The sequence below is a fragment of the Pelophylax lessonae genome (genome assembly GCF_965119305.1).
Source record: "Pelophylax lessonae genome assembly, chromosome: 2".
In the NCBI taxonomy this organism is placed as follows: Eukaryota; Metazoa; Chordata; class Amphibia; order Anura; family Ranidae; genus Pelophylax; species Pelophylax lessonae.
The window spans coordinates 618,113,839-618,128,855 of record NC_138769.1 but is presented as its reverse complement, the minus strand read 5'-3'; the positions used below and the strand labels follow the sequence as shown (position 1 = coordinate 618,128,855).

At 45.0% G+C, this 15,017-nt stretch overlaps 1 protein-coding gene across 1 annotated transcript in view; it reads right to left on the bottom strand.

Annotated features, from left to right (window-relative positions):
• Nucleotides 1-15,017, bottom strand: part of MPHOSPH8 (M-phase phosphoprotein 8) — a 268,249-nt gene that overhangs the window by 235,874 nt on the left and 17,358 nt on the right. Inside the window, exon 2 of the mRNA XM_082247634.1 lies at nt 6,600-6,755. Coding sequence (XP_082103760.1) covers nt 6,600-6,755 — 156 coding nt within the window. The remainder of the gene's footprint in view (nt 1-6,599; nt 6,756-15,017) is intronic.

Genomic DNA, 15,017 nt, shown 5'->3' with positions numbered 1-15,017 from the left:
CGCGCAAACAAAATCGTGGGACGCAATACGCTCCAAAGAAGCTCTTGTACTTCTTTGGAGCGTATTGCGTCCCGCGATTTTGTTTGCGCGATGTTGCCGCGATTCGGCAGGCGGAAATCGCGGCAACATCGCTCGGCGTTTGGGGGGCTATTGCAAATCAACAGGCAACGCTAGGCGTCCCGCGATTTGCAATAAATCTCCGGATCGCGGGCGGAACCGCGGCGGTTCTGCCCGCGATCCTATACGCTCACATGTGAACGGAGCCTAAAGTGGGCCCAATTGTTTAGTATATTGTGAAAGATGTTACACTGAGTAAATAGATACCCAACATGTTAATGCTTTAAAATTGCGCACACTCGTGGAAAAGTGACAACGTTCGATACTTAAAAAAACTCCATAGCCGAATCTTTAATGGTTACCAGTTTAGAGTTACAAAGGAGGTCTTTTGCTAGTATCATTTCTCTCGCTCTAAATGATCATGGCGATACCGCACGTGCGATTTGAACACTGTGTACATTTGCAGGAAAGCCTTGCGTATGCATTTTCTTTGGTGGTGTGAGAGCACATGGGGATAGGGGCGCGTGCTCGCATGCCAAAGAAAACGCATACCCAAGTCGTCTCTTCCCACTGCTTGTGCTTGGCCGCATCGATGTTTTAACATGAAAGCTGTCCATCCGCTCTAGCTGCGGGCATCACCCCGGTACAACCACTTCCTCAAAATGACGTACAGGTACGTGATTTTGCAGGAACAGGTTAAGTAAAAGAATTCCAACAAACACCACATGTGATTCACCTGTGTGCACTGAGGTTTGGGGTACACTTAACACGTTTGAGATTTTAATGGAAAAACACTGCATGTTATATATGCTTTGCCTTGAGTGACTATCTTAACACTGCATAGTATTGAATAGTAAAGATGTGTGTCTAGGAGTCAAGCACACCCTAAGAATTTTTTTGAAATTAGGTACAAACGGTAGAATTTTTAATGGTGCCACAAAAAAGGAACAAAATACATTTTATATAAATAAAAAAAAATCAATTTTATTGATACAGTATTAAAGGAAGCTTTTTACAGGTTTTTTTCAAGCAGAAAATCCATTTTTTAATTGTCAGGTTTCGCTATATAGAGAGATAGCTTCTTCAAGAGATATACTTCTGGATGCTGCACATGCAAAATTGGTAGGTCTGCAGTAAAGATCAACAGCTTTAAGCTGGATACACACTATCCAACTTTTGTGGTTAGATTTCCTTCAGATTTACCTTTTCTATGCAGTGCAAGGGCCTGCCAGATTGCATACAAATTGAAAGTGTTTAGGTTTGACCTCATATTATATGGTTTTGGTAAGTCTAAAGGAAAAAGTCTTCAGAAAAATCTTATAGTGTGTATGGCCCATTACTCTATCACTAAAGGATATCTCAAGATATTGGATGGATGTAAAACAAGGGACACACTCAGGCCTTGTAACAAAAGTGCTTTAGTCCCGGTTCACACTACCGCGACTTGTCAGGCGACTTGGTTGCCTGACAAGTCACGGTCCATTCAGTGCTATGGGGACCGTTCTAATAGGAGCGACTCAAGTCGCTTCGACTTAGAAAATAGTTTCTGCACTACTTTTGACAGAATTCGGAGCGACTTGCATTGACTTCCATTATGTGAAGTCCGTGCAAGTCGCGCCGAAGTCGCGGTGCACGGCTACTTCACTAGTCGCCCCCGAAGTTCGTGTCGCCATAGTGTAAACCAACTCTTCGGGTAGATAAGAGTACCACAAGAGGCAATAAATTTTAAAACCTACTGTCACCTATAGAAAATCATGGAGCCTTCAGGCTGTATAGCATAGTTTAGCCTTAGAAGGATAATAGTATCATGAACATTTCTTCCCCTTGGTTGATAAGGGGCCCTATAGGCCTCCACCACCCCTTGAGTGTCTCCTTTAAACATGGGTCCTCCTCCTCGGTAGCTGCAATGCTGCACTATAGTACTATTGTTCTAAATCACGTCATTTTTATTGAACATTTTAAGTTTTATACAAACAGCACACAAACATAACCTCATGTACATAATAATAATGTTACAACCCATACCCAAATAATACCAACAAAAGGGAGGGGGGGGGGGGGGAGTTACAAGTGCTGAGTGTCTCCATTGTTGTTTTACATCCAACCAATATCTTGAGATTTTCTCTAGTGATAAAGTAAAGCTGGATACACACTATACAACTTTTGTTGCCAGATTTACATTAGATTTACCTTCAACTATGTAGTGCAAGGCCTGCCTGATTGCATTCAAATTGAAAGTGTTTAGGTTTGACCTCATATTATATGGTTTTGGTACATCTAAAAGGAAAAAAAAAAAAAAAGAAGGGGGGCTTCGCCCTTTCGCGGACACAGTTTGTGCCCACTCGGGGTGTCTGGGACGGGGTGGGGCCCCGTGCTGGCCGGTCTGTTAATGGGCTTGGTGAGTCCTTGATGTACCTCCTTTCGATGGGAATCAGTCTGGAGACTTGTTGTATTTGCTGTTTACCTTTTAGTACTCGACTTCTTAGTCGCCAATGCTGTTTAAGTTATGTTTTGATATGCACTGTTCTGCTGCGTGGTACTTTTATGTATGCCACCCCCCCCCCCTTTTTGCTATATTTTCTACATTTTCTGTACCTTTTCTTTTACGTTTTGTACTTGTACTGCATTGTTTAAAAACTCAATAAAAAAAAACTATTGAATACTAAAAAGGAAAAAAAAAAAAAACTATAGAAAAATTGTATAGTGTGTATCCAGCTTTAGGGATCTTTTACACGAGCTTTCCGTATGTCCGCAAATCATCCTATTTTTTTGCGGATGATTTGCGGACATAATGTAAGTCTATGGCATTGCGGATGTCAGCGGACTACCATCCGCTGACATCCGATTTCCTTCCTTTCAGTTCTGTTCCGTTTTTGGAACGGAACCGAACCCTATTTTTCCTCCGTGTAAAAAACGGAAAGGAAGGAAAAAGCAGATGTCAGCGGATTACACCGCTGACATCAGATTTTTCCTTCCTTTCCGTTTTTCATCCGCTGACATCCGCAATCCCCATAGATTTACATTAGGTCCGCATATCATCCGCAAACGGATGGGATGATATGCGGACACACGGAGCGGATGACAGAAATGTCATCCGCTCCGTGAAAAAAAAAAAAAAAGACCGCAGCGGAGCTCTCACACGGACCGCCCGTGTGAAAGAGCCCTTAGGGTCCTTTCACACGGGGCGGTCAGTATTTTCCTCCGCTCAGGCACTCTTTTTTTTTTTTTTTAAACAGACACGGATGTCCGTTTATCATCCCATGCGTTTGCAGATGATATACAAAGATAATGTATGTCAATGGGATGGCGGATGTCAGCGGATGACACCGCTGACATCAGTTTTTGCGTCCGCTCCGTTTTTTTAAAGACGGAAGAAAAATGGGGTTCTCTTCTGTTCCAAAGAACGGAACTGATCGGAAAGGACACAAATCTGATGGTCATCCGCTGACATCCGCAATCCCATTGACATGCATTATGTCTGTTTTTCATCCGCAAACAGATGGGATGAAAAATGGACATATGGACCCTTAGACTGTGTCTTTACTGCGGACCTACCAATTTCGCATGTGCAGCATCCAGAAATATATCTCCTTAAGAAGCTATCTATAGCAAAATAAACAAATTGAAATCTGGTATACAACAAAATCATAAATTATGTAGCACAAATTCCAGTAGCGCAGGGATGGTGGAACCCACTCTCCACCACTTAAAGATTAAAATACCTATATTAACAATGGACATACACTAATCTGGTATACGGTAGCCACATGCAACATACGACACAAATACCAGTAGCACAGGGATGGTGGAACACACTTCACCACATATCACAGTCCATAAGCATATATAGAACATGAACCTATATGTGACCATTAAAATCACAGCATTCGCACCAAGTCCATATGCATCAACAAATATATGTGCAATTAATCCAAGGAGTTTTGATTGACGTGATATTACGGGGATCACCCCACTCTCCACGACCAACGTGCCGGGGAAATGTCTGAAATGCAAACTCGCCAGAAGGAGATGCTTAACCACTTGCCGACTGCCGCACGACTATTTACGGCGGCAGTCAGCCCCTCACAGGCAAAGTGACGTAGGGGTACGTCACTAGCCTGTGAGGCTCTAGGGGGCGGGGGTGAGCGCGCACCGCCGGAGGCGCGCTCCCACCCCCGCTCGTTAACTTCCCCGCGCGTGTGACCGGCGGACCCGTTGTCCGCCGGTCACTCGCGATCGTCCATTACAGAGGGAGAAAGGCAGGCGGCTAATGTAAACAAAGCCGCCTGTCATTTTCCCCTGTGTAAGCGCAGAGATCATAAGGTTCTGCTATGTAGGATCGTATATCTCTGTAGTTACACACAGTCACATCCCATAACAGTTAGAAGCACGCCCCTAGGGAAACACCTAATCCCTCCTTCTCCAATAAAGTTAACCCCTTCCTGCCAGTGTCATTTTTACAGTAACAGTGCATATGTATAGCACTGATCACTGTAGTAATGTCACTGGTACCCCCAAAAGTGTCAAAAATGTCAGTCAGTCAAGGGTCCGGTCCGATCTGTCTGCCGCAAAAAAAAAAAAAAAAAAAAAAAAAAAAAACAATAAAAATGACAAAAATCTTTCCCTTAGTTAGTAAACGCAATACCTTTTGCGCAAACCAATCAAAATACCGAAATACGCTTATTGTGATTTTTTTTTACCAAACATATGTAGCAGAAAACAAATTGGCTTAAAATGTTAAAAAAATTTGATTTTTACATTTTTTTGGGGGAATTTCATATAAAAAAAAAAAAAAAAGTGAAAAATAGTTATTTTTGTAACATTATCGCTCTTTTTTTTGTTTATAGCGCATGATCAAAAAATCGCACAGGTGATCAAATACCACCAAAAGAAAGCCGTTTGTGGGAAAAAAAGGACGTCAATTTCATTTGGGTACAAAGTCGCACGACCGCGCAATTGTCTGTTAAAGTCACGCAGTGCCGAATCGCAAAATAGGGCCTGGTCAGGAAGGGGGTAAAATCTTCCGGGGCTTAAGTGGTTAAACACTCTCGTGGTTAAGCTAAAAGGCATAAATCGCAGAGCATCCACCAACAATACCCCTTAGTTCTATAGGCAGGACTAAATCACTCCGATACATGAGAAAATAAAACAATCTCCACTAGTGCAATAACGTTTATACTTTAGCTTTATTAACACACAAAATATATTGCACTCACTTGTAAATGGTATTAATATGCACATAAACTCCGTAAGGGAGATGCTCACCCTTCAGACGCTATTCTCAGGCTCCACGCCGTGGTAACAGATCCTCCGGATGTTCTTCCACTCCTCCCAACAGTAACCAGAAGGCGTTCGTAGTTACGGAGTTTATGTGCATATTAATACCACGCTGGTGGTGGAGAGTGGGGTGATCCCCGCAATATCACGTCAATCAAAACTCCTTGGATTAATTGCACATATATTTGTTGATGCATATGGACTTTATATGGACTTGGTGCGAATGCTGTGATTTTCATGGTCACATATAGGTTCATGTTCTATATATGCTTATGGACTGTGATATGTGGTGAAGTGTGTTCCACCATCCCTGTGCTACTGGTATTTTTGTCATATGTTGCATGCGGCTACCGTATACCAGATTAGTGTATGTCCATTGTTAATATAGGTATTTTAATCTTTATGTGGTGGAGAGTGGGATATGCTATATAATTTATGATTTTGTTGTACACCAGATTTCAATTTGTTTATTATCAGTTTCACAAGTAGCAGCATAGTGTCAATACCCTTTTCTCCTAAGCGCATAGAGTTACTCACCATTTTTCCTTTGTATAAAAGAAATTGTGGGTATCTGTTTTATATATAGCAAAACAGGTCAAGTAAAAACTGGCTTTTCTGCTTGAAAAAGCATGTAAAAGTTCATGTAAAAGTTTTAAATTATGGCTTCTAATAAGTTGTATCAAAAAAATTAAATGCTTTTATATAAAAATGTATGGTTTGTTCCTTGGGCACTTTAAAAACCCTACCATTTTGTACCTACCGGTAATATCTGAACATTAATTTGTCACTGAAGAGAAACTCCAGTTTACACATTTACTTGCAAGCCTGGTTTTAGGCCCCTTTCACACTTGTGGGACCTAAAAGTCGCATGATTTTGTCGCAATTGGACTAGACTTGAAGCAATGCCTGTGTATTTTTGAGGTCTATGGACCTAAAAAATGCATCAAAGTCAGACCAAAGCGATACAGGGACTACTTTGAAGTTGCACAGATATGAACTGTACTCACTGGAAATCATGGGGGTACGACTTGCCATGCAACTTTGCAGTCCCAAGTCGCAGGACAAGATTCACAAGTGTGAAAGGCCTTAATTGTTCAGGTTTGCGATAACCTTATGTTAAAGCAAACCTCTTAGCAAAAGAGCAGATTTGGGTAAATGTAATCCAGAAGGAACCCGTATAACTACAAAAACATGCACAGCTGCTCTGCATCAACCTACTTCCATGGCTAGAGATTATTAGATTTAATGATTTTTTGCAAATTTACCGGTGATTCCTTCTTAGCAGCTTTCTGTTTGCTTTCGACTTGTTTTCTCCTGAATTCAAGAAGAACTTCTTTGCAGTCCTCAAGATGGGCCTCCGGCTCCCAGGTGTCACCGCTTGAATCATATCCCTTCCAGCGGACTTGGTAAAATACCTTTCCCTGCAAAAGCCAAACAGTGTAAATGATAAAGAATCAATGATGAGGACATCAAGCACACCAATGGCTTGAAGATTCCCAGCATCACCCTGGGAAATCTCTTTAACTATAAATGGTTTGTTGCATCACACACACAGGTTATAGCTTTGCATCTTCCTATGGGCAATTTTATTGTTTCCTCCACAGCTGTGTTAAAGGATAGTGTTTTTGCGCTATAACGAACCATGAACAATAACCAAGCATTGAGTACAACACCACATGGAAGCATTTAAAAGCTAGCATGCAGTCAGTGCACTATTCAACCCAGCTTTCTTGTGAAGATATTGTATTTAAAAACGGTAAATAATTTATCAAGTCACAATATTATATTAATCACATTACCTGTAGACCATTTACCGAAGATGAGGAATTATATTAGCTCACTGATAGGTTTAACTTAAACCACTTGCCGACCGCTTACTTTATATAGGGGGCGAGGGCGCGCTGCCGGTGGAGCGCTCCCGCCCCCGATCGTCAGCGGGGAAGCCGATGCGTGTGTCAGGCGGCTCCGATTGCCGCCTGACACCCGCGATCGCCCCACGCTGAGCCTCGGTTCACATTTATGCGAGTGCGGGAAGGCTGCGAATCCGCAGCCTGTTCCCGCATCGCACACGCACCCCCGGCAGTTCACACTGCCATATGCGATACGCTGGGGGTGTCAATGAAATCTTAACGACACCCCCAGTTTGATCGCATATCGCAGTGCGATCGTGCAGTTCGCACAGGATCGGATCGCACAAGTGTGAACCGCTGTGCGATCCGTTCCTGATGCGGCTAAAAAAAAGGGTCCCTGTGTTTGGAGCGGCTGCGGTGCGAATTTAGCCATACAAACTGTATGGCTAAACTCGCACCGCACAGGCGATCGCATGAAATGTCGGAGCAGTGCGCTCCGACATTACATGCGAACCCCGCACACGCACAAGTGTAAACCGGGGCTGAGAGAGAAGGACGGTCGGCTGTTGTAATGTAAACACAGCCAACCGTCCTTCTCCCTGAAATGACAGAGCTAATTTAGCCCTTCTTTATAGGATCACATGTCTCTATGGTCAACTCAAGCCACGCCCCCCGTTAAAATCACTCCCCTAGGGTCACATTTAACCCCTTGATCATCTATACTGTTAACCTCTTCCCTGCCAGTGTCATTATTACAGTAACAGTGCATATTTTTATCACTGATTACTGTAGTAATGTCACTGGTACCCCCAAAAGTGTCAGTCAGGGGTCCGCTCTGTCCGCCGCAATGTCGCAGTCCTGCAAAAAAAATTAAAAAGGACATAAATCTTTCCCATAGTTAGTAGATGCAATAACTTTTGCGCAAACCAATCAAAATACGCTTATTGCAATTTAACCAAAAATATGTAGCACAAAACAAATTTGCCTAAAATGTTTAAAAAAAAAAAAAAAAAATTCTCTTCAAAATTGTCGCTTTTTTTGTTTATAGCGCAAAAAAAAAAAAACCACGCACAGGTGATCAAATACCACCAAAAGAAAGCTCTATTTGTGGGGGGGAAAAAAGGACGTCAATTTTATTTGGGTACAGCGTCACACGACTGCGCAATTGTCCAATTGTGGTTAACGCAGTGCCCAATCGCAAAATAAGGCCTGATCATTAAGGGGGCAAATCCTTCCGGTCTTAAAGTGGTTAATACTGCATGACAAAAAGAAAAAAAAAAAAAAGTCAAAGCAAACCAGTGTTATGCTAATGCATACCCAGTCTCCCACTGGTGAATACTTTCTTCCCCTACTGATCCATTTAACCACAAGGAGAAAACAAAATGCCCAATACTTGAGTATGAGAAGCATGCAACAGCATTGGTACTTGCCGACTGGCCAGCACTGTCACATGAAATCTGAACAGTGGCTGTACCCAAACCATGTATGCCTGCTTTTCAAGTATTTTGACAGACAGCAGGGACAGCTGTTAAAACACAAAAGCCACAGCCAAAGACACGTCCATCCGAGCTGTATAGGATTCTGTCAGATTGGTTTGTTCAGCCTACAGGCCTGGAAATAACAGACACACAAAATGCACTTTGCATTTCACTTCGATGTGCATTGCCATATACTGCAACATGGATTTACATGCAATTCAACTGAATATAAAGTGGTTCTAGAAGGGTGAAGGTTTTTACTTTAATGCATTCTCTGCAAGAAGGTAAAAAACCTTTTGAGTGCAGCTCACCCCTCTCTTTACATTTACCTGAGCCCGATCTCAATCCAGCGGCGTGCACAAGGGCAGCAGCTCTCTTCGCTCACTTCCTCCTCATAGGCAGAAAGACAGCAGTGGGAGCCATTGGCTCCTGCTGTTAATCACAGCCAGAAAGAAGGAAGCAGAGCCAGGCTCAGGAGCGTGTCCACGAGTGCCCAACATAGCAAGCGGATTGCTATGGTGGGCACTTAACAGGGGGGATGGGGGGGGGGGGGGTTACATAGTTACATAGTAGTTGAGGTTGAAAAAAAGACATTAGTCCATCCAGTTCAACCTGTGTAGGTGTGATCATTTCCCATACGCCTGAATGTTTTTATCCTTGAGATGCATGTCCAAAAGTCTTTTAAAAGTAGCCATACTCTCCGCAGTTACTACCATTTGTGGTAGAGAATTCCACAGCCTTGTAGTCCTTACTGTAAAGAACCCCCAGCGTAGCCTGAGGTTAAAAAGCTTCTCCTCTAATCGCATTGCATGTCCTCCTGTCCTCATGCATTCCTTGCGACTGAATAGTTTATTTTCTATGCTCTGATCACCGTTGAGATATTTGTAAATTGTCCCCTCTCTCTTCTCCAGGGAGAATAAAATCGAGCACTTCTAAAGTTCTTCGTAATTAAGGTCCTTCAATCCCCTAATAAGTTTGGTTGCCCTTCTCTGTACCCTCTCCAGCTCCAACACATCCCTTCTGAGGACTGGTGACCAGAACTGGACAGAATACTCCAGATGTGGTCGGACCAGTGATAAAGTGGAAGGATTATAGTTTTGTCTCTGGAATACATCCCCTTCCTTATGCATGCTAAGATTCTGCCGGCTTTGGTGCGGTTGAGGAGCCAAGAGCGCCACAGGTGACAAGAGAAGGATCAGGCCTGCCCTGTGCAAAAACAATGCACAGAGCAGGTAAGTATCACATTTGGTATTTAAAAAAATAAATTTACAATCACTTTATTGGAAAAGCAAGCATATGTACTATTCTAGTTTTAACAGTTAAAAAAAGGTAAAAGCCAAAAAAAAAAAAAAAAGTTTACTGCTATCCTGAGCTCCATTAGATATTTTGTTTCACTGGCGTCCCAGCTAAAACGGTATTAGGAGACAGTAATTCAGGGAAAGTCTGCAACAGGGACACCGACAACAATGAAAAGCTGGGTTTTAGCATTTCTCTACTCAACTAGGAAAAAAGTTTTGGCTGACATGAAACTGGGTATACATTTTTGGCATTGGAATTTAATGTTACTTATGTGCAGGTAGATGCAGTTTATGTGCTGTAACTATAAACCTGTCCTAGCTTCCTTGATATACCCTTAGTTCAGCATTTAGAACAACTAAACCCTCTCCATTTTAACAGGCCCCGATACAGACTATGTGCAGAAGGTCACTTTCCCTTCCTCTCTGTAGTTGTTGGTCTGAAAATTTTAAATTTAAAAAGTAGAACTATGGGAAAAAATGTTTTTCTTAATTTTGGATAGCGCAAGGGATGGTTAAAAAACACCTGTCAAATTTATTTTTGCCACCTGTATCCCATTTCAGGGAGTTCCCTTCACTTGCAGTCCCACAGCCAAAACAGGAAGTGAGGAAATCCCTGTAAAGTTATGGAATTCCTTGGGGACCCCAGGTCACCAGAACTATTAGTTCCCATTGGAAGATTTCCCCTCAATTACTTTTCTGGAGACAACCCAAAATTTGGGATTTTCTTTACAAAGATAATGGTAAACAGGAAAAAAATGGGATTTAGGACTTACCGTAAAATCCATTTCTCTGGTGTTCATTGACAACAGACAGCTCCTAATTCTTCTTAACCATTGTGTTATACTGCCCCCTACAGAAGCAGGACACTAGGCAGGAAAAGGCTAGACAGTCCCAGGGGTATACACTAGTGATCAACCGATATCGTTTTTTTATTGCCGATACCGATATTTTGGTCATCGCATATCGGCCGATATTTTCATACATTTAAAAAAAAAAAATGTATTTTTTGACAGGTACTCTTGTGGAGGGATCTGGGGGGTCTAAAAGACCCCAAACCCCTCCTCTGCACTTAAAAGCATTCAAAACACAAAGTTTGGGTGGTCCCCTTCTACTTGTAATGACAGCCGAGCGGCTCCTCAGCCACATAGGTTGTCATTACAAGACAGCCGACCGTCGGCTATGGACGCCGGTAACGGGGTGATGCCTCTAGCTGCAGGCATCACTCCGGTATAAGCACTTTACGAAATATTGGCAATATCGGTCACCTTGGTGGCAGATTTCAATATATCGGGGAAAGTACATATCGGCCCTGCCGATAATCGGTCGGATATATACCCACTCTCAAGCTATAGGCACTCTGTTTTGTTACAGGCAGTGTCAGAAGAAAACCAACTCCACAGGAGGGGCAGGTGCTGTGTCCATCAATGATCAGAGAAATGGATTTTACGGTAAGTAAAAATCACATTTTCTCTTTCGTTCATTGATGAACATAGCTCTTGACTCATCTTAACCATTGGGACGTCCCATGTCAAACATGAGGGGTGGGAAACAGCAGAAAAAAAAATTCCCAAGGGCAACCATAGCCAACCAGGTAAGATGGAGCTCAACCATAAACAACTGGAGCTCACCTGGGGAAAAAAAAAAAAAAACAATACTCCCTCAAAGTATCTAGCGGCCAAAAGAAGCATCCGCAAATGCCAAGACTCCGTAGCTGTCAGGTACACCCTAATTGCCCAAACCACATCCAAGACAATTTCCTTTGGATGTTTAGGCCTGGGACACATGGGAGGCCACACATCTTCATTCAAATGACAGTCAGGGACCACCTTAGAAAGGAGGACAGAGGCAAAGCACCACCTTATCCTTGGGAATCACCATAAGGTGGACAGGATAACGCTGCCAGTTCCGACACCGTGCACGCAGAGGTGATAGCCACCAAAGGAGGTCACCATCTGGGGCAGTGAAGCAGGGAAACGTCCTGAATATTTTCAAACAGAGGCTTCTGTAGAGCTGAAAGCACCCCATGAAGACTCCAGGTCGGCAACTGAACCCGCACTGGAGGAACCAAATTTCGAACACACTGAAGACAAGGTACACACCAGGGAGAGTGTGTGTGTGTGTGGCCAAAGGTCTTTGAAAAAAAAGACTACCAAAAACTGATATCTGGCCCTTGATGGTACTCCAGGCCAATTACTGTTCAACTCCCCATTGAGGGAAGGTTAAGATCCGATCTAACGAGAAGGAGCGAGGATGAACCCCGAGAGAGACACATCACGCAAAGTACGTCTTCAACGTATGATGGTAGATCTTCCCAGAAGTAGATTTCCTAGCTTTTAACAGCGTAGGAATCACCGACTCAGACAAACCTCCATCCTTCAGCACTTGGCGTTTAACAGCAAAGCCGTCATAGCCAGGGACTGTCAAGCAGGATGAAAGATTGGTCCTTGGGACAGCAGATCCTCCGAGAGGAAGTCCTCAAGAAGTATCGGCGACCAGCCGTACCAGATCAGCGTACCAAGACCAGGGAGGCCAGTCTGGAGTCACTAAAATGGCCGGAATCCCTTCTGCCTGTATCCTGCACAGGAGTCGTGGCAGAAATTTGAGAGGCTGGAACGAATCAGTCAGCCTACCTTTTTACCAGAATCTCTTTAGCAGAGATCCTGTGTGGAACTGTGTAAACAGACTGCCTCAAGGGTGGACACTATCAGGCCCAGCACTCGCATGCAAGCCTGGAAGGATGACTATCTGCTGAACAACAGAAGTGGAATTGCCTCCTGCAAAGTCTGAAGTTTTTCCAGAGGAAGAAACACTCTGCCTGAGGCCGAGTCCGACCCAGTTAGCCCAGTTTCTGTGGACAGAACCAAAGCAGACTTCTGAAGGTTCAGAATCCAACTGAACTCCCCCAGAGTTCGCAGAGAAATCTCCAGTTGGCCATGAGAGCAGTTGGAGACTCCACTAGCAGAAGATGATCGTCCAGGAACCCCAGTACCACGATCCTTGTTGACAAACAATGCCGGCACCGGGACCCTGACTTTTTGTGAAGACCTGAAGAGCGGAGGCAACACCAAGGTCAACGCCACAAACCAATACTCCCCACCCGCGGCAAAACGGAGGGAGCGCTGGTGACCGGCACAAATTAGAATGTGCAGGTAGGCATCCTTTAGGTTGATAGAAGCGAGAAGAAATGAGGGTGGGACACCATGCGGAACTTCTGTACTCACACAAAGCAGTTTAGCACCTTGAGGTCCAGAATTGGATGTACCTTGCCTTCCTAGAGACTGTGGTTTGCCTTCCGGGTCCTCGCATAAAAGTTTAGCCCACTCAGTCAGAGTTTGCGACACCAGGGCAATAGTAAATACTGGCCTAAGTGCCAAACCCACCACAGTGACCATATGGCAGGCCAGAGCCTCCACCCTCCTATCAACCGGATCTTTAAAAGGCCGGGGACTCCTCAACCGGAATTAAAGTAGCCTTATTTAACCTTTAAACTGACGAGTCCACTACAGGTGGGACCGTCCACCTTTAAACAGTTATCCTCATAAGGATACTGCAAGCAAAAAGCGCTTAGGAACCACTGTTTGGAACCGCACTGTTTTGTGGCAATGTTGTCAAAGTGAGCAGAAAAGGGAACAGCCTCGCCACTTTGGAGGGCCTGGGGGTGAAAAAAGGGGCCGGCGCCTACGACGCAGCATCAGCCGCAACCTCCAATTTCAAAGTGTCACGCACTGACACAAACAGTGCATCCACCAGCGCCTTTGGATGCGCGGCTAGAGGGAGCAGAGGAATCATCCTCACTATCTGAGCACTCAGGGTGCATAAACGCAGACCCAGTAGGGTCGCTATATACCAAGCTCACCCCAAAAACAAAGTCAGGGGAGGCTGCCACTGCGATCCCGCAAAGGGGGCGCCGACCAAGGGCCCACGAATAGACCTCCTACTGGACCCTGCAAAAAACAAGGGGGGGGGGGGGGTCGCCCTCCATAGAGGGCATACCAGGAAAAAGCCGGGGCCACCCGCCGGGATGCGCAGACAGGGTACCATGATGTCCTGCAGCGCTAAAAAGGTCAGGTGCCGCACACAAGGCTGTCATTCACATGGAAGCGCCCCCACAGCGCAACCCCCGCAAGCCATAGTCTACATTTTTGTGGAGGCCCAGACGCAAGTACACAGATCCTAAGCCCGGCAGATGCCCGAAGGAAGAGCGGGGGCTTCAGCTAAAAACGCACTGGGGCCCTAAAGCCGCGGCCTAAATTTGTGGGCGCCCAGCCGCTTGGACGCAAGCCTCAGCAGAGCCAACCACCCAGGGGCAGCAGAGGGGAAGGCGGATGCCCAAACGGGAGGCAGTGGTCTCAGCCACCCTCACGGGGGCCATCTCACAAAGTTTCCAACGAGAAAGCCGCGGCCTAAATTTTCAGCTGGATCTGGCAGCGTGAGGCGTGTACCTGCGGACATTAAACCATCCGCTCCCCCAGCCCAACAACCATTGCAGAGAGCCCAGAGGACAACCCTGCCCTAGTCACTAACCCCAGGATGGCAGGGAACCCTACTCAACCCCCTGTTGCGCACAAGGAAATCCCGATCAGCAGCAACTCCAACCAGCCCCCCCTTAGGATCATGTGGCAACAGCCAACTCATAACCTTATCCAGGGAAGGGTGAGGGGGTTGCCAAAAGACAGTGACCACCAAAATTATAGAGGGGCCCATGTCCACCCCAAAACCCTCCAGGGAGTAGAGGGGGACAGCTTCTTTCAACACCAGGAACAGGGTGGGCACTGCTCCGGACTGGACACCGCTCAATCGTAATGTGGGTTCTGTCAGCCAGGAGGAAACACTGCGACTCGGGCTGAAGCCCATTCGTATGCGCCTTAGAGAGACGTTTATTCGCAGGCCAGCCCTCATCCAGTGGGGCTAGGTCGCGGCCGACCTAGTGCAGAGCTGCGGTCTGCACACGCTCGCTGGACGGACTGGGGGGAACCCCTTAAGGATCTAGATTATCCAACTCATCGCCCAGTCCAGCACTTGATTGTACCTCACAGGAACAAAATAATAAAAAAAAA